The following is a 27,440-nucleotide window of genomic DNA, read 5'->3' as shown; positions in this document are numbered from 1 at the left end:
GGCACAGTAGTGTAGCGGTTAGCGTAACGCTATTACAGCGCCAGTGACCCGGGTTCGACTCTGGCCGCTGTCTGTAAGGAGTTTGTACGTTCTCCCCGTGACTGCGTGGGTTTCCTCCGGGTGCTCCAGTTTCCTCCCACGTTCCAAAGACGTACAGGTTAGGAAGTGTGAGCATGCTATGTTGGCACCGGAAGCGTGGTGACAATTGCGGGCTGCTCCCAGAACACTCTACACAAAGGTGCATTTCACTGTGTGTTTTGATGTACGTGTGACTAATAAAGATATCTTAATCTTAGTAAGCTGCACGTGCCTTCTATATGATGTCCGATCTTCGCACTTGTCAGTTCAGTGGATCACAATGTATTTCCACATCTGTATCTTCACATTCTGTTGCTGATTCTGGATCACCATGTTGTTGTCATTAACTATCCACATAAAGCTTAATGCGGGAAATAATAACTAGAGTCGTTCCAGTTATATATTGTATTTGATACTTTATCGGATACAGCTAATTCAGTTGTAAGAGTCTCTGGTTGCTTTTTTATGCTCTCCATCTTTGTGCCTCAGCATTCACATTGCCTTGATTCTGACTTGTAGAAACCGGACTGTTTTTCCTGCAGTCACTTTTGACGTAACAATGTCATCCCCTCTGACAGTTCCTTTCTGAATCTTCCCTAAGGCCTGACTGTTTTCAGTTGATCTTTCTGCACTCTCACTCACCCTAGTCCTGTACTGGGTCAACATTAGTAAATCCATGCTCTGACATCCCTCATTGGATCTTCAGAGTTTTGAAACTGCCCCACTCTACAATGCAGAACTTTCTTATAGCACTCAGCTCAATCTGAGCAGCATTTGGGTTGTTCAGTAATTCTATAAATAGCAATGGCCTTGTTGACACTGGGCTCTTCTCCAGAGCTTGTGCAGTCTCATCTTCTCTGTCAATATTGTCTGTGCCAGTTTCAATCGGGTATCATATTGCTGATACCCGATTGAATCTGGCTTGTGCTGAGCCTTCTGCTTCTCGCGTTGTTTATAGGCTCTTGTAGCAGCAGATCTGTTGTCTTGAACCTCCTGAGAACTGGCTCCCTCAGACTATTCAAGCACTGTGAAGGTGCAGCCTATTGGATGATATTCCACTGCCTCTATGAGGTTTCCCCCCCTCCTCTCTTGGGCATCTCAGCTTGGTCCAGTTCTCTGACCTTGTTACTTTGCAGATCTGTTTCTCAACCTGGTGTTTAGCCTCTTTAATCAACGTCTTCTGCCTCTAATACTTCACTGCTGCCACGATGCAAACAATGCATAAGAAGCATTTGGACAAGCACTTGAATCACTGATGTGTTGTCGGGTGGTAAATGGGATTAGCAGAGATTGCATTTGATGGTTGATTGTACTTGATGGTACTCTTCTGTGCTGAATGACTCTGTGACTATAAAACCCATGTCATTTGTTGACTTTTGGCAAAACGGTCATGTACCGGTCCTTTCTGGTAGAAACCCGGCTACGAATCCATGACTCCAATAATGCCCTCAGTATTCTTTATTTCTCTGAAGGTATTTACCCACCTGCATTGTGAGCCCACTTCTGGAGACGTCAGGTTCCCATTCACTCCCATGCAGCGTCGCTGACTTTCCATTGATTTTCTTTGTACACGATATCTTCATGCTTTGCTCAAGCTGCCAGTTAATCTCCTCCCAGGAGGAAGGGTTTGCGTTTAACTGCTTGGCTCTCCATACAGTCCAACCTTCAGATTCCTCGTCAGGCACGTTGTTGTCAAATGCCATCTACAATGGTGCCAATGCATCATGACCCTCGCCTTGATCACCACACCGGGTCTCATGGAGAGAGCTGCCCGCATCCACTGCACTCTCGTCCCAGGCTGTACTTTCTCTTACAGTTCCAGGTAGCTGCGTGGTAATCAATGAACTAACGTTTTTCCATAGGTAGCTCAAAGGAGCTGCAACCTTGGTCTGCTGGTGTTTGTTTGTGAGGACTTCTTTTAAAAAGGTTTATTTACGTTCCTACAATTTTAAATCACTTTCATCAGCATATTTGGAAAATTCACATTTAATTCAAATTAAACCATTATCATCCTTGTTTACAATGCACTACAGCCCCTCTGGCGCCCACTGGTCCCAGAAGTTCTTCAGAGAGCCAGAAGGAACCTTGTGCTCCCTCTCCAGGGATGCTGGGCACAGACGTATCCTTGGAAGAGGGGTAAGCAGTCTGCTCAGGCAGAATACTTGACTGCCCACTGGCCGGACCTGTGAATGGCCACCTTGGCCAGGCCCAGAAGCGGGCGGAGGAGGAGGTCTGCCAACTGATTTGCGCCTCCCAAGGCCATGCGACCAGTGGTCTGCTCAGTTGTGGCCAGTTCACATTAGTGTGTGACTGGCTTCTGAATCTCCTCACTTGTCGAATGCAGTGATCCCTTCAAAACAGTTCTCAGCTCAAGACAACAGCTCTGCTACGACTTGATTGTTTGCATGATCATTGATGCATGCTCGCAGTCCATAACCCTGAAAAGCAACTGGACCTATTATTCTTCTGGAGATGCAACACTTCACTCTTCCCATAGCTTGAGTGGTTTTTCACACAAATGTTCCCAAACCTGTTTTGCTCCATTTCAACAGGGGTAACTGATATGCCTCCCCATGAAGAAGTACGTTTACAGTTGCTTCTTCAATCAACAAGAGGGTCTTAAATAAACTGTGCTTATCACACTCCTTGGGTGTGGAATAGATGTGGTTAAGCATTCCTATTTTCATTTCTCCATTATCTAGTTCTGCTGTGTGCAGAGCGCCCAAGTTCTTGAAGGTACATTTACACATACACCACAGAACAGACAAACATGTAAGAGTTTATTCATCATTCTGCTTGGGAAATCTTCTGATCTTACGTTACAGTAGTTTTGCATAAGGTCCACCCCTAACATGCATCTGTAACAGGCTGGTTCTGAGCAGCGTGCAGAGAGGGTTTATCACATTCTTGCACATGGCTCTTATTGGGCTGGAGATTGGGAGTCCTTTGAGATAACTCGGGGAAATGATCTGAAAAGAAAATATGAGCAGCTTTGCAAAAGTGCATGGGGCAAACTTTTGTTTTTAATTCAGGTTAAGTATCTCCAGGATATTCTGTATGCTGATCTGATTGACAAGGCACTCAGTTTGCTGGTCCACACGAATATTTATCTTCCAACTGAGCTGTCGCCCTAATTCTATACAGAAGGCACAGCTAACTTCCATTAATTTAACTATAGATCACCTATCCGACCAGGAAAAAATCATGCAACAAAATTCTCCATTTCCATCACTTCCTTGGTGTAAATTTAGTTAATGTTAAACATCTTTGGCTAATTCAGAACCAGGTGCTTCTGTATGCTTTCACCATCCCTTTTGAACTGCTTGCATGACTAATTGGTAAATGTGGATGCATTTCTGGTTCAATTGCTCTTTCTGTTTGTGCAAGACGGACTCTCAACCATGTCTGTAAAGGAAAGAAACCCCTTTTACCTGTTGTCTGGCCTTGATCCCTTGTATTTCAGATGCATTCTGGAGCCCTCACTAAATAGAGATAGTTTCCATATTTCCTTACAATACAGATGGTGGCATTTCAGTCTGTTGTGTCCATGCTGACTCACAAAGCAATCCTATCTCCCCACTAATTTTCCCTGTAATCTATTAGTACATTCCCACCAACTTCCTTTAAGTTCTACCTCCCACCCTGGGGAGGTCATTTTACACTGGCCTATTAACCTACCAACCCACAGGTCTGGGAGGAAACTGTAGCACCTGGAGGAAACCCACACAATCTCCAGGAGAACGTGTAAACTCCACATGAACTCTACCCAAGGTCAGGATTCAACCCGAGTCACTGGAGCTGTGTGACTGCAGTTCCACGAACTGTGTCATTTTCTATCTGCATTATCCCATGCTTTTCGAATGTCCAAACTTCTTCAACAATGTTTTAAAGAAAAAAAAGTCCCCAATGTTAAGTAAAACTATGTAGAATAGTACTTTGTGTATTGAATAATCTATTTGCTCAGCACTTGGAATGTTGTAAGAACCGAGTCGAGTGTCTTAAGGCCTTCCCTAGGATTAATGAAAGCCTGTTGAGACTCAGTACAAAATGAAATTATTTCATTGAAAAAATCCTGAGGCTAGGATAGCTATCAAGGTGGAAGTGTAACGGTGACTAAATTTGCACAGTGAAACTGGCAGAAATAGAGATGTGCATTTGAAAATTTCCTTGTCTAGAAAGAGAAAATGACATTAATTCACATGAATAGAGTCTTAGCAACCAAGGATAGCTGTGCTTCCTGCAAGAATCAGGATAATCCTTTGCTTGTTAAGATCAGTACTGGATGGTTGTAACGGTTGGCACTTTATTTATCCTAGCCTACCATACTGAAGAGGTTCTTCACTTTATATTCTTGGATAGTACTGGTCCCAGCAATGAGTTCAGAAGGATCATGTTCATGCTGAGGTTGTTGAGCGAACGTTGGGATGTTCAGGTTAAATGGGGTCTGTTGATAACACTGCTGGGATGAATGTTCCCAAACGGCGCACTGCACTATAAGAACCCACTGATTGAGCTGAAAGACTTGGACTGGAAAGTACGTACATCAGTGTTACCTGAAAACTAGTCACAAATTAACCAAGACCGGCAAACCAGAAATGTTGTGGCAGAAACGATCAGGACGGTTCTAAAGGGAATGGTACTGAAAAAGAAATGTTTGTGGGGTTAAAAAAAACACGTACTACAATGAGGCCACACTTGATAGCAGCAGCTGTGAGGAGATGATATCAGAGTTATCACGAGTGCAAAAATAAATGCATCTGTAGAGGTCTGTTATAGACACCAGACTGTAAAGTGGATAATGTTGGCGCAGTCTAACACCCTAATGGATTAAACATCAAAAAAAGGCTGATGCATTTGCGTTAGGTAAGAGTCCCGGGGTTACAGACCCAAGTGGGTGGATGCAAGTTAAGGTGCCACCCCACCATTGTTGAATGGTGGGGCTGACTAGAGGAACTGAACAGCCCACTCGTGTTGCTGGGAAAAACTTGATCAAATGTGCTGTGCGTCCGATTTCTATTATGACTTAGTGGGATAAGGAATTGCTAAACAGCATGACAAGTTTCTAATGTTCAGGTTTGCAGTTTTGTGAGGTCTGGTTTGCTCTCTTTTTTCTTCAGTGGCCAGGACTTTCTATTAGAATAAAGCTTGCCACTCCCTTGCAAGAATGGTTTGTGGAATAGTTTTTAGGAGCTTATAATGATGATGTAAAATTGTCCTCACTATTGCCTAAGTTGGCATTAATTAGCATTCTTGGCAGAAGAGCATAGAAAATAATAAAATTGCTACTCCTCCCCCATCATGAACAGGAACAGCTAATTTAGCCTCGTGAACCATTCTATCATCAGTGAAGACAGTAGCTGATCTGCGAATAAACCACACACACTCTGCCCTTTATTCCTAAACACCTCTGATCAATTAAAAAAATATTTAATTTCAGATTTAAAATTAACAATTGGTCCAGCACCTGTCAGTGTTTAGAGAGCTGCATGAAAGGTCTCGGAATTGAAATGTTAGCTCTGTCTCTCCTTCCACAGATGCTGCCTGACCTGCTGAGTGTTTCCAGCATTTTTGGTTTTTATTTTAGAGCTGCAAACTGTACAGTGAATTCCTAATATCACTTATAAAATGAACAGCGTTATATTTATTTTTAAGTTTGCATCTTTCGTAGTTGTTAGGAGCTATGCTAGTTTCTACGTTCCAAGTACATTTAAATGTGTTTTATTTCGTTTTATGTTGTTCCATGCCCTTTTAGTCCTCGGCATCATTTATCGTTGGTGTAAGAGCTCTTGCCCTTTAGGGCCATAAACTGTTTAAGTATCACATTAAATTTTAATGTGCTGGAGAATTGGGGTTATAAACTGTTTCAGCCTTGGTTCCACAGGGGAATTGTTGGATTTTCCTTCCCTATTTCGAAGCCTGCTGTGTCTGTTTAAGTGTGGCTGAGCCATGAAGGTAGTTTTACTCCCCAGAGGGCCACTCTGTACTTGACTCTGACTTCTGTTATAGGAGGAAGTGAAGTCCATCTGGTTTGTGAGCATTTGTATTTCTTGAGTACTTTTCATTAAGTTTAGTGTTGGGGTGAAATAGAAACAGCAAATGCTGAAAATACTTGGGGAGCATTGGTGAGGAAAGAGTTTCCCCACTCTGTTTCTCTCTCTCCACGGGTGCGGCCTGAGTACTTCCAACATTTTCTGTTTTTATTTTAGATTTCCAGTATCTGCAGTTTTTTTTGTTGGTATTGGTTTATTATTGTCACTTATACCGAGATACAGTGAAAAAACTTGTCTTGCATACTGTTCGTATAGATCATTTCTTTACACAGTGCATTGAGGTAGTACAGGGTAAAAACAATAACAGAATACAGAGTAAAGTGTCACAGCTACAGGGAAGTGCATTGCAGGTAGACAATAAGATGCAATGTCATAACAAGATAGATTGTGAGGTCAAGAGTCGATCTCATCGTGTAAGGAAACTGCACAACAATGGACTTTTTTTCTGTTCTAATTGTGTTCTTGTTATTGTGAACTTTCTTGTAAAAGTTCAATGAGCTAGGGCTTTTCTCTTTGGAGAGGAGGAGGATGAGAGGTGACTTGATAGAGGTGTACAAGATGATAAGAGGCATAGATCGAATGGACAGAGATTTTTTCCCGGGGCGAAAATGGCTAATGCAAGGGGACATAATTTTAAGGTGATTGGAGGAAGGTATAAGGGGGATGTTTTTTACACAGAGAGTGGTGGGTGCATGGAACGCACTGCTGGCAGAGGTTGTGGGGGCAGGTACATTAGGGACACTTAAGAGACTCTTAGATAGACACATAAATGATAGAAAAAGGGAGGGCTATATGGGAGGGAAGGGTTAGATAGGTAATAGAGCAGGATAGAATGTTGGCACAACATGGGCCGAAGGGCCTGTACTGTGCTGTAATGTTCTATATTCTATAATTTATGTTTACATTATGTTATTTTTGTGAATGCATTCTGATTAACTCTGGACTTGTTTATTTATCCGAGCAGTGAAATCCATCATGTATAGAGTACGACTTACATGTCAAAGGTTAAAGTTTATGCAGTGCTAAGCTTAATGGATTGGGGATTTGGTTTTGGCAAAGATCTGTTTAACGAGAACTTTGCTTAAACTTCCTGCCCCTTCCCAGTCCAGTTTCCAGCTGGGTTACTAAGAAACTCCAACCAAACATGAGGAAGAATTTGATCACCATTTGTGATTGACAGCCATCAATTCTATTCGGTGCTCTCAGTCTCACGTTTCCATCTCTTCTTCATAAAGGTTATCCAGTTTCACCACTGTAACCTTGCCCTTCTCTGGCCCTAGTTGGTCCACCTGTTGAAATCTTCATTTTCAATTCCATTCATTTCCAAATGCAATAGGAACAGTTAATGGCCCTTTATTTTGCAGTCTCAACTCAAATCTCCAGCTTTTGCAGTGACCTTTGTCTTTAATGGATAAAACTAAAGCTTGGTCTGTGAAGAGAGGCGTGAAATATATAGAATAAAGCTGGCCTAGGCTGCAAAATAAACACAGCAAGGAAAAGAGAACCTGTGTATCAAAGACGAGCAGTTAAATGTCAGTTACATTGGCTGGGTGCTAACTACTGCTGGACCGAATTGTCGAAATAACAGATCTCTATCAACTGCAGGCTTTTGAGTGATGCGACACTCCTCAGTGATCTGCAAGTGGAGCTGCACACATCACTTGGTTATCTCAGCTGTGAATTGACAGTCCAGGCCCTGTGCTGGCACCTCTTCTGTCTGCTGACTCCTGGTCAGTGAAGCTCTGAATCATAAACTGCAGCTGGTGCACCATGTAACTCTGTCCTTTGGTTGTCTCCCATTTCCTATTAACATTTTGTCTGTATGAGAACTGGCCATTTCTGCCTATCATCCTTTCTGCTTTGTTTTTCTCCTATTAGTATAGCCTGCCTTGCTGGGCACATCCCACAGCCTTGCTATTGGCCACACATAACGTAGACAGTGAAGCATGATGTGTTTCTGACTGCTACATTTCACTCATTTGGTCTCTCCTTATCAAAGGGATATTCCCTTTATTTTATCCATTTCTTTTCCCCCTTTATTTGTTACTGAAAACTAACTTATTTTGTGTCTTCTCCAGGTCTGATGAAAAGTCTCGCACCCGAAAAATTAACTTTTCTCTGCCTGATCCACTGAGTATTTCTAGCATTTTCGGTTTTTATTCCTGTTAATGCCTCAACCTTTCAGATTTGTCCTGAGTGTGCCTTTGTGCCTCTTTCTGAGGGCTCCCTTCTGCACTGCCCCAGTGGAGCCCCGTCCAGTAGAACTTTTGGAACTTGTGCATTCTGTAGATGTCTGGCGTGGCCTGCCCTGCATAGCTGTGTTGTTCTAAGCCACACCCTTGTATCTGTAATGCTGCACATGTCAAAAACAGCAGGGTTTGGAGTCATGAGAAATTCTGCAGATGGTGGAATCTGGAGCAATGCACAAAAAGTGCTGGAGGAACTCAGCAGGTCAGGCAGCATCCATGGAGGGAAGTAAACAGTCGATGTTTTGGGCCGAGACCCTTCAGCCTGTCTTGCTGTGGAACGTCTGCTATTTTTGGAAGGCAGCACAGATAAAAACTATTGTGACTGGGTGGTACAGAAAAGTAGGGAGGAAGGATGTGAGGTGATTATATTTAGGAATGGGACATTGCTGAAATGCTTCGCCCTTATTCTGAGCAGTGTTTTCTGATGCAATGAGAGAGAAAGAGAATAAGTCAGGACAATAGAGTGATTACCGAAGAACAGCTCTTCAGCATATTACAGACGCAAGAGGTGGACACTCACTAGGCCCAGATTTTGGTCTTCCCATCCCTCACCCCAGGGTATTCAAGGATTGGGAAAGGTTAGTAGTACATTTTTTAATATTTTCCAATCACAGGGAATATTTGAGGAGGAGAAAAAGTAGCAAATACAACTCCAGCCTTTTACTTAGTAAGATGAGCAGCATAATTGTCGCCATCACCCAACTTGGAGTCATAGAATCATACAACATAGAAGCAGGCCCTTCAGCTCAACTTGTCCATGCTGACCAAGATTTAAGCCAGTCACATTTGCCCGCGTTTGACCCATATCCCTTTAAACCTTTTCTATCCACATACCTGTCCAATTGTCTTTTAACTTGCAGAAAATTGGTTACAATGGTGCCAAGTGACAGAGTAAGGAATCTTCCCCAGGGAACGTAGATTTAAAGGGCGCGCTGCAAGCAAAATCTTGATGATTGCTGGATAGATGAAATCAAAAGGAGAAATGCTGGAAAACAGTCAGCTGGTCAGGGAGCAGATGGCAAGAGGGAGAGAGAAACAGAATTTTATTTCAAATCAGTGACCCGTTCTCCAAGCCACATTGCTTGCAGTTATTGACTTTGCTTTAGAATTGATGGATGAATTTGTTCATTTTCTGACTGCTGCTGGTTTTTAAGATGGGGGGTTTTTTGTACTAATGTCTTGTTTTGCACAGTCTTTTTTTTCTTTGCTGTCTTGTATAATTTATGTTCTGAACATGTGCCTGTGATGGTGCTGCATTGTGTCTGTATCTCACCGTACTTGTGCACATGACAATAAATTCGAAGATAGGGTTAGATAATGGCTGTTAAACTTACCCGATACTTGATTTGCATGAAATACTCCAACCATAAGGTTCGAGCCCACACGTGAGATTGAAGAAAGGCTAGGGGTTTTGAAAGAGAGAACAATAGTTGTGAGTTGTCAGTGGAATGTTTGTAGGACTTGTGTTTGGACTTCTATTATCATTTAGTAAATAAATTTTGCAAACAGTGCATGAGCTGGTTCAACACCCATGTCGTAACAATGGGTGTTTAATTGACCCCATTTAAGTGAAAAGTCAATTAGAGGAATGAAAGGTTTAAATTAAGTATAAAAACATGGCTGTTGTGCTGAATGCTGTTGTGCTGAATACTGTTAAGGCCAGTCGACAAGTTGAGTGCACTTTGCAAACATTTTTGCTTGGGCATGAAAAAAATGCCTGGTAACCAGCTCATTTACATTCACGTCTTTTTCACCTCATTAAATGCTAATGCTCCAGTTTGTGATGGTTATAACTATCCATGTTTGATCAGCACACAAAGCTCCCAGCAGCAAGCTGCAGCAGAGACTTGGCTTTTTAATGATACCCCTGTTCTTGGCCAGAAATGAGAAGATTGGGTAACTTGTCCATCAGTCACATTGGGAGACTGCACTGCTGAAGTCACTGCAACTTTGTGCTAAAATCCGGATCTGTCCCGATCATCTGTCCTGATAAAGGGTCTTGACCTGAAATGTCGACTTCTCATTTCCTTCCATAGATGCTGCCTGACCTGCTGAGTTCCTCCAGTCCTTTGTATGTTGATTTGTGTTGAAATAACCCTGTTTTCATTGCGTAACGTTGCTGCTGCTTTGACCATGAATACTGTTTGTTCCTGTACACAAGACTTTGTAAATTCTGTTGACGTAGAAATATAGGAAATAGGAGTAGACCATGCAGACCTTGGGATCAGCTCTGCCATTCTATATTGGTTTATTATTGTCACATGTACTGAGGTACAGTGAAAAACTTGTCTTGCATGCCGTTTGTACAGATCAATTCATTACACAGTGCACTGAGGTAGTACAGAGTGCATTGAGGTAGTACAGGGTAAACACAATAACACAATACAGAGTAAAGTATCACAGCTCCAGGGAAGTGCAGTGCAGGTAGACAATAAGTGGCAAGGTCTAACTGCACAATCATAGCTGATCATCCAGATTGAGTATCTTGTTCCTGCTTTCCCCCCAATATCCCTTGATCTCTTTAGCCTAGAGCTGGTTCCTCCTTTGAATATATTCACTCTCAACTGCCTTATGTGGCAGAGGATTCTACAGGCTCATCACTCTGGGTGAAGAAATCTCTCCTCATCTCAGTCCTGCATGGGCTACCCTTGGGCTGTGAGCCCTGGTTCTAGACTTCCCCATCATCAGGGCATCCTCCTTGCATCCAGTCTGTCCAGCTCCATCCGGATTTTATAAGTTTCAGTGAGATTTCTTATTCTTCTAAGCTCCAGTGAATATAAATCCAATTGCCCCAATCTCTCTTTATGTGTCAGTCCTGTCATCCTGGGAGTTGGTATCTGCTGCGCTCCCTCCATAGCAAGAATGTCCTCAGATAAGGATACAACTGCACATCATATTCGTTGTGTTCTCACCAAGGATTTGTATAATTCCAGGAGGACATTCCCGCAGTTTCCCATGTAGTACAAGAGGAGCATGGTCTAGGTGGGAGTTTTTATCCTTGCCCTTTGTCCTTGAATTACTTTCAGTTAAATTAAAGCCTGCTCATTGCACTAGGGCCTTACTGTACACTCAACAGTCCCCCCCCACAAACAATTAGAGGACCCTTTAGACTCTCTGGGCCTCTCTTCCCATTCCTTTTAACCTCTCTGGGCCTCTTCCCTATCGTTGTACTTCAAAAATGTACTTTATTCGTAAAATATACAATGAGTGCACATTTTTTTCCACATTCAATGTATAATCGATTTAATGCCATTCATGTTTATCCTTTGACAATACACTCACAAAGAGTTTGAGAGACTGCTACACATTACACCCTCAATGTCCAGAGGTGGCAGCACCCGAGACTGTGTTCCTTCTCCAGAGAGCCTTTGTGGTGGCTGCATGTACTCCTGCACCTTGCAAAGTGCCAGGCAGCAGTATTTGTAATTTTCCAGGAGCGAATGATGTTTGTCTCGGTATGTGTCCCTGGGAACAGCCCATATATCACAGAGTCCTTTGCTTGGGGCAAACTTCAGAAAGGACCTTTGCATCCTTTTTCAGACTTTTTTGGCAAACGCACAGTCCACGAGGAGATGGACGACTGCCTCATTTCCATTGCAGCCATTTCGGGGGCCCTTCTCACTGGCAGCCAAGTGAGATCTTGGTGCTTGTTCGTGAGCTCTGGCGGCGGTGGCATCCTGTCAAATGACTGTGACAGTCTCCTGAGGCAACCGTCCCACAAGATCCATCGTGCCTTTCTCCCGCAGGGCTTTCAGGACGTTCTGTGCTGACCACTCTCTGATGGAATTGTGGTCAAAGTTATTTTTTTTTTGCAGAAACACTTCCATGAAAGACAGGTTGTGCATGCAGCAAGTCCAACCGAATGGAAGGAAGCCAGGCCCATCCTTTGCAACACGGGGGACAGGTAAAACCTCAGCTTGTAGTGACACTTGATGCTTACGAACTTCACAGCTTGATGCAGCCACACGCAAAGGTTCCCATCAGAAGGAGGGCAGTGTTGGGTACGTCTCCCCCGCGCCCTCCACACTTTCTCTGGAGACTGGTACATCACAATCTGATGAACGCAATCCATTTTGGATCTCCAGCTGAAGCAGAAGGTGGCTCGGGTGTCTGCCACGGCGCAAGAGCCTGCTGTGGGCCATACCTGCGCCACACACAGCAATGCTGAGAGCACCTCGCACCTGATGACCAGGTTCTTGCCTACCTTTGAGTGGGGGGGGGGGGGGAAGAGAGAGAGAGAGTGAGAAGCGCTCCAGCATTCCCAATCCCTGTTTCCTCTTGACTATCCACTCCAGCCAATCCTTGCCACGTGCCCTGCTTTCTCAAATCAGATTCTCAGCACCTTCAAGTAGGCAGACCTGACTGGGTGAAGGGAGCAGAGGATCATTCAGTCCAGTTGCCAGAGAAGGTGGCCTCGCTCTTGCTGCGATTGACTCTGACCCTCTGACGCCAGTTCAAACTGATTACAGATAGTGATTAATCTGTAGACTGACCATGGATCTGAGCAGAAGATGGTGACATCATCCATGTACAGGGGGGCTTTGATCAGGGTCCCCCACTGCCTGGCATTGTCACCCTTATGCCCATATCCTTCCTGATGAATTTGGCAAAACGCTTGATGTAGTACACAAGCTCCCCAAGTCCCTTTTCCCATTGAAAAACACGATGATGCTGGAGTAACTCAGCAGGCCAGGCAGCATCCGTGGAGAAAAGCAGGCGGTCAGTGTTTCGGGTCAGGTCCCTTCTTCCTGTCTTCGGGAGCTTCGTGAGTCCGTCTCTCACTGCTCTACATCTGCTTTCCCCTCCTATATATTGGGCTTCTCCTTTTCCTATCTTTAGTCCTGAAGAAGGGTCCTGACCTGAAATGTTGACGGCCTGCTTTTCTCCATGGATGCTGCCTGGCCTGCTGAGTTCCTCCAGCATCATCATGTTTTTCATCTAGATATTCCAACATCTGCAGTCTTTTGTTTCTCTTTTCCCATTGTGTTTAAAATATTGGGACATCTGTTTTCCCTCCTTTTTGGTGTGCGGTGTTTATATGGTATTCTCAATTTGATAAGATATATTTATTTATAAGTTGCATGTACATCGAAACACACAGTGAAATGCATCTTTTTGTGTTACTGAGAATGTGCTGGGGACAGCCTGCAAGTGTCGCCACTCTTTTGGTGCCAACATAGCATGCCCACAGCTCCTAACCTGTATGTCTTTGGAATGTGGGAGGAAACCTGAGCACCCAGAGGAAACCCACACAGACACTGGAAGAACGTACAAACTCCTTACAGACAGCGGCTGGAATTGAACCTGGGTCGTTGGCGCTTTAATAGCGTTACACTAACCGCTACACTACCGTGCCGCCCTTAATCGTTTCGTTCTCTCTGAGAGCCAGTATATAACCCCACCGACACCACCACCACCAAGACGAGAACAGCTTGGAGGTTGAGACCACAGACTTGGGCGCTAGAAGCGGCCTGCGCGGTGACAGTGCAGTGTGAGGGTTGGGGGCCCTCCAGAGTTGCATTGCTACACAGTTTGCTGAGAAAATTAACTTTGCTGAAAAATATACTCTTTGCTGCAAGTCTTGCCACAGATTTTCCCCACCAGCTTATTGGCTGGCACAGTGCTGTCAATCAACACTTGCCTGAAAACCCCCAGAATAATTATTAGCACCTGTTATATCAGTAAACAAAGGGTGAGCTGGTTCAAACTTCACAAAATGCCCATAACACAATTCAAGGCCATTTACATGAATAACTGAAATAAAAATAAAAGGTTTAAACAAATTGCAAAAACTTGGGTTTATCCATCTATTCAGCTGAAGACTGTCAAGACCAGGCAATGAATTGGGTGCTTTTACAAGCATTTTTGTCCTGGTGAGAAAAGAGGGATTTTGATTTGACCAAAAAATTCCCAGAGATAAATTATTAAACGGTTTGGTGCATCACAATCTTTTAAAAAAAATAGAATACTTGTTGTTGCTTTGCAATATATCTTGTTATGAAGCAAGTAATATTAATTAGCTTTCAATTACCATGTGTGACCATTGCCACCTTTCAGAAATTACAATCCATTGTTAGCTTCCTACTAAAATTAGAACTGTGGGAGGGTTCCTCACAAAAGGAGGTCATTCAGACCATCATTGGAATATACTAAGTCCTCTGTACCTTCTGGCATACTGTCTGTGGATCTGTGTCCTGTATTATTACAAGATATCTTATTAGGAGAGTTGGGAAATATAGCATGTGGCTCCAGAGATTTTTTCCTGTGGTGTCTGTTGAATCTTCTTTGCCATGAGATGGATGGCCAGTTGTTAAGTAAAAAATTAGTCAATTTGCAGCCAGAGCTGGGGTCCAGAGTATTTGTATATTTCAGCTTCTTTTGACAAGGTGAAGCTTACATAGAAGTTATATTATCCATGCAGGGTTGGCCACCCTGTCATTACAGCCTTTGTGGTATCCGTGGGAAGTCCGTGCCCCTTTCCTCACAAGTAACAAGGACTTGGTATTTTCTAAATAATTACACACACAGGACTTTATTTAAATAAAGATGTAGCTAAAAAGATAGCAAGATGCTGGAGGAACTCAGCAGATCAGGCAGCATCTGTGGAGGGAAATGGACAGTCAACATTTCGGGATGAGACCTTTCATCTGGATTGAAAGATGGAGGAGATAGCCAGTATAAAAAAAGTGGAGGGAAGGGGTGGAGCAAGAGCTGGCAGGAGATAGGTGGATCCAGGTGAGCCGGGGTGATAGCTAGAAAGATACATTGCTGACAAAATTCTCTGCCAAGTGTTGTGAACTGTGCTTTAGTGTGTCGAGAGAGAAACTTGATTTGTACACTTTATTTGGGTGGCTCTTTGCCTTCTTTTGAAAGAATTAGAGCAGGGTTATGTTAGAATTTATGGGGACTTGTTGCGAGATTTGCAAAGAACTCGTGCAGTTAAGAGCTTGACAAAGTCCTTTATTAATAAGTTTATCTCTGCGGTGGCTGGCAGTTTCTGGTGCACAGCAGTGCTGAAGGGTGTGGTGCAACTTAAAACTATTTTCTTATGCCTCCGTCCATTCTGACGAAAGGTGTTTGACCCGGAACGTTAACTCTGTTTCTCTTTCCACAGGTGCTGACTGACCTGCTGAGTGTTTCCAGCATTTTCTGATTTTATTTCAGATTTTCAGCATCTGCGGGTTTTTCTCTTTTATTTTCCCTCTCCCAAGTGCTTGAAATGTGTAGCACAACCTATTGATGGACAACGTGTTAGGCCATCAACTCTGAATCTGCACATCCGCTTCTTCCTTTATTAACATGAGAGAGCTCATAAAATTGAGCAATAGTTTTCTTTAAAAGCTATTTCCACTTTGAAGCAACTTAAAGCTTCCCCATAGGCATTTGGTAGTGACAGCTTAATGGATATGTTAATCATGCTAATGTTGACAACATAGCTGATTTGACTGTTCATTTTTTTTGTCATCTTGAATCAGTCCTCTCTGGTCCTCCAGTTCTGTACACAGTAGAAGAGCTTTTCCACTATTTATTGAGCCCCTAAAAAGACCTTCAATTATCCTCCTCTCTGCCTTTCCCTTTTAGGAGTGTTTTTAAAAAAAAGCTCAGAGTGCTTAATTGCTCCTCATGCATGAGTGGTGGTATTAATTTAGTAACCCGCCCCTGCACCCTTTCCCTCCGCACACTTCGTGGACCTGCTGTGGGATGACTAAGGCAATGAAATTGCTTTTCGCAAAAAAGTTGCACCCCTTCCCCATTGCCGGCTATTTGCTTTCTCTACCACTGGTTGGCCCTGGGCTCATGCTTTGGTGAGCTGGACACTGGTGCTGGAATTTCCTCTCCTGCTCAGCAAATGTGTATCAAGTATACTCTCTATTTTGGTCTGTGAAGCTCTTTTTTTCTCATTTATTTGGATATGAAATAGTTTGCTTGCGAAGTTCTGAGCTCTGATGACTCTAGGAAGAACTAGAAGTGCAGGTTCGGACTGTTGATGACCTAAGGCAGCTGCCTAGAATGGGTTGAGTTACGTAGATGTGCAGGAGGGATGGATGGGATTAGAGGAATATCTGTGACGGAGTAAGGCCAGACTTGCTATCAACCTGATGAGCCTTATATAGAGTCATAGAGTCAAACAGCATGGAAACAGGTCCTTCAACCCACTAACTCTGCACCAATCATCAAGCACCCATATACACCAATCCAACACTCGCCTCATATTTTCTATTCTCACTCCTGTCACTTCCACCACTCACCAACACACTGGGATCAATTTACAGTCATCAATTAACCTATCAACTCGCACGCTTCTTGGGATATGGGAGGAAACTGGAACACGCAGTCTTAGGGAAAACACGTAAGCTCCAGGTTAGGATCAAACTCTGGAGCTGTGAGGCAACCTCTGTGCCACTGCTTGTGTCTGAAGGAAGTACCTATGAGCACTGTTGGTAGAGACAATACAGTTCAGTTGTAGAAAGCTGGAAGGTTGCTGGTTTGGTTCTTGGTTTATGATGTAGCTGATCTCAGCTTGCACAGTACCAGGGGTTCTCCTTCTAACACTGGCCTTGGGGGTAAATCAGCTGGGAGTTTGTATTGATATTAGATAGATAGACATTAGATATTTATTTATTAGTCACATGTATATCGAAACACACAGTGAAATGCGTCTTTTTGCGTTAGTGAGAATGTACTGGGGGCAGCCCGCAAGTGTCACCACTCTTCCTGTGCCAACATAGCATGGCCACAGCTCCCAACCTGTCCGTCTTTGGAATGTGGGAGGAAACTGGAGCACCCGGAGGAAACCCACGCAGACACGGGGAGAATGTACAAACTCCTTACAGGCAGCAGCAGGAATTGAACCCAGGTTGCTGGTGCTGTAATAGTGTTACGCTAACTGCTGCACTACTGTGCCTGCAAAAATTACCAAAAATGACCTATTAGTTTTATGTGGATGCCTGTATTTTCATATTAGTTTCTACTTTACCAAACTTTACTGGAGGCAATGAAATTGTAATACGTAACACAGCAACACAGTACATCATCAATGGAATAAATAAGATTTCAAAACTGGTATATTAAACATGTAAAATAAATTTGTCTGCAGTAGCTGTAGATGACTCCAAGAAACAGGCTGTTTTTCTTTGAGGGATCTGTGCTGAATAATAGTTACTTGCATTGGACCTAAAAGGTTGGTTTACTTTCCTTCCAATTTTACACATTAAAATTAATCTAGCATAACTTGTGCAATTACAGTCAGTTGTTGCTTTGAGGGCTTCCATTAAAAACAAACAACAAAATACTTTTATTTTGCTATCTGTTCCTCAACAATTACTGTAAATTCTGGTGTATAATAAGATAAGATTTCTTTATTAGTCACATATACATCGAAATACACAGTGAAATGTCTCTTTTGCATAGAGTGTTCTAGGGGCAGCCCGCAAGTGTCGCCACTCTTCCTCCGCCAACATAGCATGCCCACAACTTCCTAACCCGTATGTCTTTGGAATGTGGGAGGAACTGGGAGGAAACCTACGCAGTCACGGGGAGAACATACAAACTCCTTACAGACAGCGGCTGGAATTGAACCCACGTCGCTGGCACTATAATAGCATTATGCTAACCGCTGCGCTACAGTGCCTGCCATTCTGGGTATTTTTAGGAAGCTCTAAAGAACGTGGCGAGTTGGTGCTGCTGCTGCTTGTAAACTGTTGCAGCTTCTATACCACTAAGTAATAAAATTGGGCTAAGGAGAATTGGCTGCTTATTGTTCCAAAAAGTATATGTGGATGCCTGTATTTCCGTATTTGTTTCTATTTTACCAAACTTTATTGGAGGCAATGAAATTGTCATACATAACACAGCAACACAGTACATCATTAATGGAATAAATAAGATTTCAAAACTGGTATTGATTTTCTTTTCATTGCAAAGCTGTGGGGGAAAAGCCAAATACATTTTCAACTCAAAAGTAATCTTCCTAAAATTGAAGTCGCTAAAATGAAGGATAGCTTGTGTGCCCATGTGACTTGTACACAGCTTTTTTTATGGAGGTTTAGAGTTGGTGAAGGCAGTTGGGTTTGATGTGTAGTTAGGATGGATATTCATCTTGAGTGTTTTTGATCATCCCCACCCATTGCAGTTGATGGAGTAAAATGATGGAGCACTATGAATAAGAGGCATTCGATCCAACTGCTCAGTGCAGGTCCTCATCAGAATTGAATGCTTGCCCCTTCTCATTGTGCATGCCATCATTGCCGTTCACAAATCACCACTCAAGAATATGAGATATGGAATAAAATTCTCTCTCTCGCTCTCTCGCTCTCTCGCTCTCGCTCTCTCTCCCCTCTGCGCGCCCCCCCCACCCCGGAATTTCTGTGAACGGTCTTTTCAACTCCAGTTACTTAAGCAAGCGCAGATGACATGGTTTCGTGTTACGAAAATCGCGATATGGATTATTTTCTAGGAACGCAACCCGCTGTAAATTGGGGGTTGCTTGTAGTATTGTTTAGCTATGTCTTGTGTAAATATGTTTTGATGTTTAATGTTTGCACATATTCCATTAAATTTATATCTGTCAAAAGTTCAGGCTTACTATATTTTTTTTGCGTCATTCCATGAGAAGCTGGTAGTAACTTGCCTAGTTTTTTTTGTTGAAAGTCAGGAGCAATTGTTGTAGTTCTGATTTTTTGACCCGGTTGGGAGTCCATTTTCCTCAATGTGGCTGTAACTACTGTGAAAGATTGTTTCTTTCCCATGGTCTCTGACTCTATAATGTTGTTCTTAATGACTCACTTTCATGGAAGATCAGTTTGTTGCATGAAGCATGTCTGTATTTCACTATTATAGAAATATAGCTTCTGAAGTCGGGGGAGGCTTCATTTCAGGATATTATTCCAACAAAATTATACTTTTGACATAATATCACCACTTTTATGTGCAATTATTCCATGTCCATAAATTACCAGGCAAACAGGCTTTAAGTAATGGTGCCTTTCAGAAATTCACTGGTGAATAATCCAGTGGTTGCATTTATTAGCCTGCTCACAACTATATTTGCTTAAAATTGGTGCTTGACATTGCAGAAGCTGTAAAACCTTTTCCAATTTCACCTTTTAAAAACTTATTTATGTAATTTTTAAATGTTACTCTTTAAAAATTATATGCAAATAGGTGGAAAAATGTACTTGCATTTATGAGCAATAGTCAATTTCTCTTGCATAATCGCCATTCCCTTGAAGATTGTGATCCAGGTTTAACTGTTAAGTATGAAAATAAATATGAGCAAAAAGTAAGTGTATTTTGCAAACTTTGTTTATTGTCCGATTTAAATGAACTCCTGAGAATTGACTGCAAATGTGGACTGAATTTTAAGGGTGCCCACAATATATTGATAGGGTTTAATGAATGTAGCTTAAAATAATTTTGTTTGTTAGAAAGTGCTCCAGGTATTGTGGTTCAGACTGAATGATCATGATTTCACTTGACTGGTATGCTGTTGTCCAGCAATTGTCACCAAGATTTGTTGTGATAGCCTCTTTGTCACAATGATTTAAGTGATAAACAACCATTTGTATTTTTTTCGGGCCTTTAACTTAGCAAAATGTCCCACAATGATTTAGCACGTGCATCCAAAATCCTGTACCGGGACACCTAAGGAGGTACCGGGGCATGGTGACCAGAAGCCTCGCTATGGTCAGAAGTTTTAAAGAATGTTTTAAAGAAGGAGAAAGAAACAGAGAGATTCTGGAATAGAATTCCAGAGTTTGGGCAATTGCAACAAAAGCATAACTTTTGTTCTGAACTCTCAGTCTTCTGCTTTGACCGTTCTTGGGTTTTAGACCAGAGGGTTAGAGGGATGCAGGCTTACTGGAGAGACACCTTCTTATGGACTGCATGGTTGTATCACCTTAGTGTGGGTTAACTATGCCATATATAAATATATTTGAGTGCATTAATGCTTGCACACAATCCATTGAAGTTTGTATCTGTCAAAAGTTCAGGTCTACTATACAAATAGTTTTTACTTAACATTTCCATCAGAAGCTGGCAGTGCCTGATGGAGACGTTCTTTTCTGTTGTTTTTCATTGAGAGCCAAGAGTAGTTGTCATTGTCCTGATTTGGGAGTCCAGAGTCCTTGACGTGGGTGTAACTTCTGGCAGTTGAAGGTCAGCCCACCCATGATGAAGCAAAGAAAATCATGAGCAGAGTTGGTGAATCATTGAGATCATGGCTGGCTACAGAGATATAGACAAGTGATTACTGTTGTCGAATGTGGTTGAAGGTCATATACTTCCTGCAGCCAAAGATGTCATGCCTTTTCTCTGAGCTATTTGTAGATCATTCTTAGGCTTGGTTTCTCTTTGCTGCCTTTAAGAAGGTGCATGTCTCCTACAGTTCTCTCCCCCACCCCCAAACTCTCTGCTGTGGTGTCACCTTGAACAAGATGCTAGGATGAGCTTGTGGATGCTCCTGCATACATGCCATATCATCAGGATTTCCCATTCCATGCCTCCCTCCCCATGTACTGCATGTGCTGTGGTTAGTAATACAGTTTAGTCTATGAGGTACCCCAGTCAAAAAGTTTGGAAATGGTTCGCTAGCTGCCTCCCTCATTCTGGAATTGTTAGAAGGAAGCTAGACCTCTGCCACTTCAAGTACCAGCCAAGAGGAGTGGTGGGTGAATCATTGAAGAGAGGAATGTGGTAGGTACAGAATACACTGGAAAATCAATCATAAGCATGGTTGGAGATTTAACTCTTAAGTTTGTGGTGAAAAGTTGTTAGCTACTTTTTAAAGGAAGTATTCTAACCTTTTTTGATCCTGCTTTAGGGTTTGGGTAAGGGTTGGGCTTACAAAGTATCTTGGCAAGGATTAATCAGTTATCAGTCATTATATTACACACTTCTTCTGGTGCACCACAGTGTTGTTCCCTTAATTTAACTGCACTCTGTACAAGCACCGGAACGAACTAAGGGTATCAAGTAATGGACTAAATTGATTTCTTATTCTTTGAACTGGGAATCCAGAGAAGGAACTAATGGAATTGCAAAGTGCATTAAATTTATTCTCAACACTCTTTTTATCACTTTAGTTTCTCTTTGAACCATGTCACTCCTAACTGTGAGCTTTTAATTGTGGACTGTGTGTCCACGACACTTGCAGCCCCTTGCTGTCCCATCCAGACACTGTTCACCTTTGACACATCTTTTAAAGTTTTTTTTTCAATTGCCCTTCATTTGTTGTACAACAGAAGTTGCGCAAAGTCATCTGTTGAATTGGCTGCCCACCCACTAGATTTTGCTTGTACAGATCACACAGAGAACAAGAGCTGGTGCATTCCATTGGACAAGATCGTGGTTGCTGAACTGGAAGGATGAATGAAATGTTTATATTTAAACCAAGCATCTGCTGTTTTTCTACTTTTGGGACTTGTGTTGTGGGTTATGCGCAGAGTTCATAAAAATGAACCATCCACACTGAAGCATTTCCAGTGTAAATGCAATTCCTCGGTGTTTTAAGTTCCATTGCACCATCAAATGTTTGCTGCTCCTTAAGCTGCAGCATGTGTGTTGCATGGGTGTGGTTCAGCAGGGATCACCTTCACTTCTGCACCAGAAGGCAGCACAGTGAACGGGCTGGTAGAGCCGCTGCCTTTCAACTCCAGGGACCTGGGTTCAATCCTGACTTGCGTGGCCATGTGTGTGGAGTTTGCCACGTTCTCCCTGTGATCGTGTGGGATTCCTTCAGATGCTCCGGTTTCCTCCCACATCATCAAAGGTGCGTGGGTTGATGGGTTAATTGACCACTGTAATTTGCCCTGAGTTTACATAGAACATAGAGCAATATAGCACAGGAGCAGGCCCTTCGGCCCACCATGTCTCGGCCGACCATGATGCCAATCTAACTAATCTCATCTGCCTGGTCTGTGTCCCTCCTTTTCCTGACTGTTCATGTGTCTGTCAAATTGCCTCTTAAACGTTACTATTGTAACTGATTCTACCATTCCCTGGGATGGCATCCCAGGTGCCCATCACTCTCTATGTTTAAAAATAATAACTTAACCCACACATCTCCTTTATATTTTCCCCGTCTTGCCTTAAAGCTATGCCCCCCTAGTATTTGGCATTTCCACCATGGGGAAGAAGGCTCTGACTATCTTTCTTGTCTATGCCTCTCATAATTTTCTCCTCCAACATTCTAGAGAAAACAATCCAAGTTGTCCAACCTTTCCTTGTAGCTAATATATTCAAATCCAGGCAACATCCTGGTGAGCCTCTTCTGCACCCTCTCCAAAGCCTCCACATCCTTTCTGTATTGTGTCCATCAGAACTGCATGCTGTATTTTTTTATATAGTGGGTGATAGAATCTGAGGTTAAGGGGGGATTAATGGGGTTGTGGAAAGAATAAAGTGGGACTCGTGTGGGATTGGTGTAAATGGCAACTTGGTGTGGACTCAGTGGGCCAAAGAGGCCGTCCCTGTGTCGTGTTTCTCTGTGACCACATTCCAGGCTGGTAGTCCAGCATCATATAGATGCTGGAGGACAGATACACTGCCCTACTTGAGGTGTCAATCCTACATTAGGCTGAGCCCCTATTTGCTCCCTCAAGTGGAATTAAAAGCTGCCAAAGCACTTGTGGTGGTCAATATTTATCACTCAAAGTGCTACTATGCTTTTATTGGTCGTTGTGACTTCAAGTCTGTGAGAATTTGCTGTGTTATATATTTTATATTATACTTCTTTATGGCATAAAATGAGGCCATTTGGCCCCTTGAATCTATGCTGGCTCATGGAACAATTATGTTAGCCCACTAATTTTTCCTATAATCTATTCTCCCTATGTGCCAATTAATTCTACCATCAAGCTATACTGGGGGCAATTTACAGTGGACAATTAATCTCCTAGCCTGGAAGATTTTGGGATGTGGGAGAAAATTGGAGTCTGTGCAAACTCCACACAGGCGGTAGTCGGGATTGAACCTGTGTCACTGGAGCTGTGAGGTAGCAGCTCTACTAGCTACACCACTGTGCCAATCAGTTTGCTGCTGTGCTTTCTACATTAGAGCACTTTATTGGATGCAGAACACTTTGGAAATCTTGTGGATATGATAGGTACTTCATAAATACAATTCTTCACTATTGTTTAAGACTAAGTGGTGAACTGGTTTGGATCGTAGCTTTCATATTTGGAGCCAGGATTCAAATATAACCAATGGTTAATGAAGTTCTTCCTGTTGGCATAAAGGGTGTGATATAAAGGATGCTGGTGGCTTTGCACATTATTGCACTCAAGGGCTTATTGTGAAGATTGAGATGGGAGATTTGGTAAAAGTAATGTCACACCATAAGTGCATTGGGGGCAATTAGACTGAAGGGACTAATTAAGGTTGAGTGGAGGTTTTTTGGTGTTAACACTGGTTAGCAAAAGCAGAAAATCTCTACTCCAGTTAACAGCATTGGCTTGCCTCCAATGAATGAGCATGGGGCTCATTGGGGGGCTGGGGGGGGGGGGGGACCATGTAATACATCGACTGTCATAAGGAGGTTTTACATTGTGTGGAGGGAGGGCATGGAACAGCCTACACACAACGCTGTCTTTTTGACTTGCGGCAGAAGCAGAGAAGTAACGTCCGTGTTAAAATTCTTTAACTTCTGCCAAGGCCTGACCGTTTGGTTGAATAAAATTCCAGTTGTGAACTGTTTTGTTTTGCTTTCCTTTCACTTCTGCAGCCATGCCCCCTGGTGTCCAGCATGCAAGCAAATCCAGGCTGACTGGGAAGACCTCGGAAAGTCCTGTGGGGAACTTGGCATCCACGTGGGAAAGATAGATGTCACTCGAGAGCCAGGTATGCTGCTAGAGGGCCTTTGTACCTGTAGACCTTTATGGTTTCTTATGCATTCTTGAACCCATAATGTGGATCATCTTTAATCTCTTTCATACCTTCATAACATTGTCAGATATTTACTGCAAGGCAAAACAAAATGTTCAACCACAATGTTCAACCACAATGTTATGCAACATTGCAGCCTCAACATCCTCTGCATATAATACTCAAAGCTAATGTTGTCCCTGCCTTTTGAAACTATTATTCAGATAATGTGTGTATATGTTAAGTTTATTTCCATTCTCTTGCTAACTGGTAGAAATGACTCCTGTGTATAATTAATTGGGGGAGGGTGGGAGGGATCTTTCAAAACTACTGTTTCTTTACGAAGGAGATTTGCATTGCTAATAAATAGTTTATTGCAATCACAACTTGCATTGGAATTACACAAATTATTCACAACAAGCAGGGAAGGCTGAAATCAGCTCAGCTACTGAGAGCTCCAAAGAGATGCTAAGGATCAGCAAGGTACCTTACTCAGACTTAATTTCAGATGTCTGAAAAAGAGCCAGGATTATAACAGCCCTGGGTTGTTTCAAAATGTTCTGCAACCCATGGAGTAGTTTTGAGATAGTCATTGTCATTGAGTCATAAGTCGTATAGCAACAGAAACAGGCTTTTTGATCCACCTCGTTGGTGCCGATCACCTGTCTACACTACACCCTGCTTTCTTCTCGCAATCCCGTCAACTCCCCTCCTGATTCTCTTGCTGCAAAGCTACGCTTGGGGCAACTTTCAGCAGGCAAATAACCTGCAACCCACACGTCTTTGGCCCGTGGGAGGAAACTGTGCATACTCTGCACGGGCAACATCAGAGGCGAGGACTGAACCCTGGTCACTGGAGCTGCAGGAAACATGACAGCAAATTTGCACACAGCAAGCTCCTACAAAAAAGCAACATGCTAATGACCAGAAAATATGGTTTGGTGTTTATTAATTGAGGGATAAATATTTGCCAGGACCCCAGTGATAATTCCCATGCTTTTTGTGAAATAGAGCCTTGCATTCTCTTATGTACAGGTGCCTGAAATTCCTAGCTTAAATCAGTTGGGTTAATTAGAAAATGAGTTTTCCCAGTGCTGTCCTTTGTAAGTTATTCGCATCAAGAATAACATCCTTGGTAGATGTTATTTAAATATGTTAATTGGATGCTATTTTCACTTGCTTATTAAAATAGTTGTCAGTGATTCAAAAGCTGAGACAAAAGCTGAGAACTGTATGTTCATTATCTTCATAAAGTGTAACTTTATTGCATGCCAGATATTATCTGGACATTTATATCATGGTCAGTTGCTTTGTCACAAACTGGACTCCATGTTTTATCCACCATAAATCAGTACAAATTGTAATTTTGGGAACAAATTGTTCCCATTTTTCTGAAATAAAACTTAAATCTCGATGTCTCGTATACATCCGTTTTTAAGGTTAAAACATTTGAAAAATTAAGCTGTTGCAGTGAGGAGCATGGATTAATCTTATTTTATCGTGCCGTCGCAGTTTACTGAAAGACTTCATAACCCACAAACAGTTTCAACATTTTTATTCTTTGTTCAGTTGTTGGCAAGTGATTGTAGCCAATTGGCCAATAGTGTGGGCCTAGAAAGAGCATGTGACTGGTATGACTAATTGATATGATCTTGTTTACAATGGTTGAGAGAAAGCTGTAGTTGGATGGGCGACGAGCATCTACTGTCACTCAAATCCTGTCAACTGATGCTCCCGCTAAACCTGAAATGGCTAGCCTGGACCTCAGTTTAGTTTCTCCTTTGATCAACGGCACCTGACTCTCACTTATGTTCATGGACGTGTCAGCCTAGTTTATCTGGAGTGGCACTGGAACTCAGGGCATTATGCACTTGAACTCGACTGCACGAACACCTTGTTTCGATTGGTTCAGCATTCTCTACATGGGAGCTACATACACTGTGTGGCTATCATACCCGCCCCAAGCTGAACATCCTTCAGTTTGTCATAATTCACTTTGCATGTCAATCTACAATATCGCTGTGCACATTTTAGCTCACTGCACTCAGACTAACTTGATGCCAATCTCTTCGATCTGCGGGTAGGGTGGTTCAATAATTTAAAGGCTATTCCGACCCACACTCTTACAGTGACACCCAGCACTGGGTTTTATTGGGACTCCGTGGAATGAAGAGCAGGCTTAATTATAGCACATGGCATGTGGTTTGCTACTTGATTTCAACTGGAGCAGAATTGGGATCATTGTACATTGGCCTCTGTTCTCCAGGTGACGGCAGGGAAGCCAGTCGAATCTGGTGTCCCTGCCCCAGCACCTCTTGCTGCTTGAGGATGTGTGTGGACTTGGCACTGAATTTTCCCCCAAAACCATGAGCTCCATCCATGATCCCCAGTATCATTTCTCATTTAACTTGTGTCCTGAGAACATCACTGCCATGACATAATTATGTTGGGAGCTGCCTCTGAAATTCATTCAGCTGGAGCCCTTGGAATAAAGTTCAGAAGCAGAGCACGTTATACTGACCTGACTATATACGGCATTTAGCACCAACGTCACAGGTAAATTTCCAGGCAACTAATCAGCTTAAAGTTCCCTGCTAAACTGCTTGACATCATCCATTGATAATTCACACCCACTTAGCACAATGAAATGGCATATTTTCCAGGTACTTCCAGGATTCCTGTCCTAGATTCCAACAATTTTTGTCACCGGCTCTGGGGCCGAGAGATACTGAATGTTGGGAAAATTCAAGGGAAGTCGTAGAAGTATTTACAATGACGCAGAAGGAAGCCATTTGGTTCATTGAATCCATGACGACTCCGAAAGGAGCAATCCCATTCCAGCTCTCCTTATTTCCCTGTCACATCTGTCCATCAACTCCCTTTTTATTCTTTTGCCATTGACCTACAGCGGGGTTAATTTACAATAGCCAATTAACCTGCCAGCACCCCTTGGGGATGTGGGAGGAAACTGGAGCACCTCATGGAAACCTGCACAGCTACTGGAGAACATGCAAATTCCGTACAGGTAGCACCTGAGGTCAGGATCGAGCCTGTGTACCTGGAGCTGTGAGGCAGCAGCACTAACTGCTGCTCCACTGCACTGCCTTCAAGTTGGACAGTAGTGCCTTGTTAAGGCTTCTTCAGCAGCATGTTGTAAACTTGTGACATCAAGGGCAGCCAGAGAAAGGGAACGCCATCC

At 42.8% G+C, this 27,440-nt stretch overlaps 1 protein-coding gene across 1 annotated transcript in view; it reads left to right on the top strand.

Annotated features, from left to right (window-relative positions):
- Positions 1-27,440, top strand: part of tmx4 (thioredoxin-related transmembrane protein 4) — a 52,648-nt gene that overhangs the window by 3,257 nt on the left and 21,951 nt on the right. Inside the window, exon 2 of the mRNA XM_052011684.1 lies at positions 24,102-24,217. Within this exon, the coding sequence (XP_051867644.1) occupies positions 24,102-24,217 (116 nt within the window). The remainder of the gene's footprint in view (positions 1-24,101; positions 24,218-27,440) is intronic.

This window comes from Pristis pectinata, chromosome 3 (genome assembly GCF_009764475.1).
Source record: "Pristis pectinata isolate sPriPec2 chromosome 3, sPriPec2.1.pri, whole genome shotgun sequence".
Lineage (NCBI taxonomy): Eukaryota > Metazoa > Chordata > Chondrichthyes > Rhinopristiformes > Pristidae > Pristis > Pristis pectinata.
Note: the sequence above shows the minus strand (reverse complement) of the source record. Positions and strands in the feature narration are given on the sequence as shown.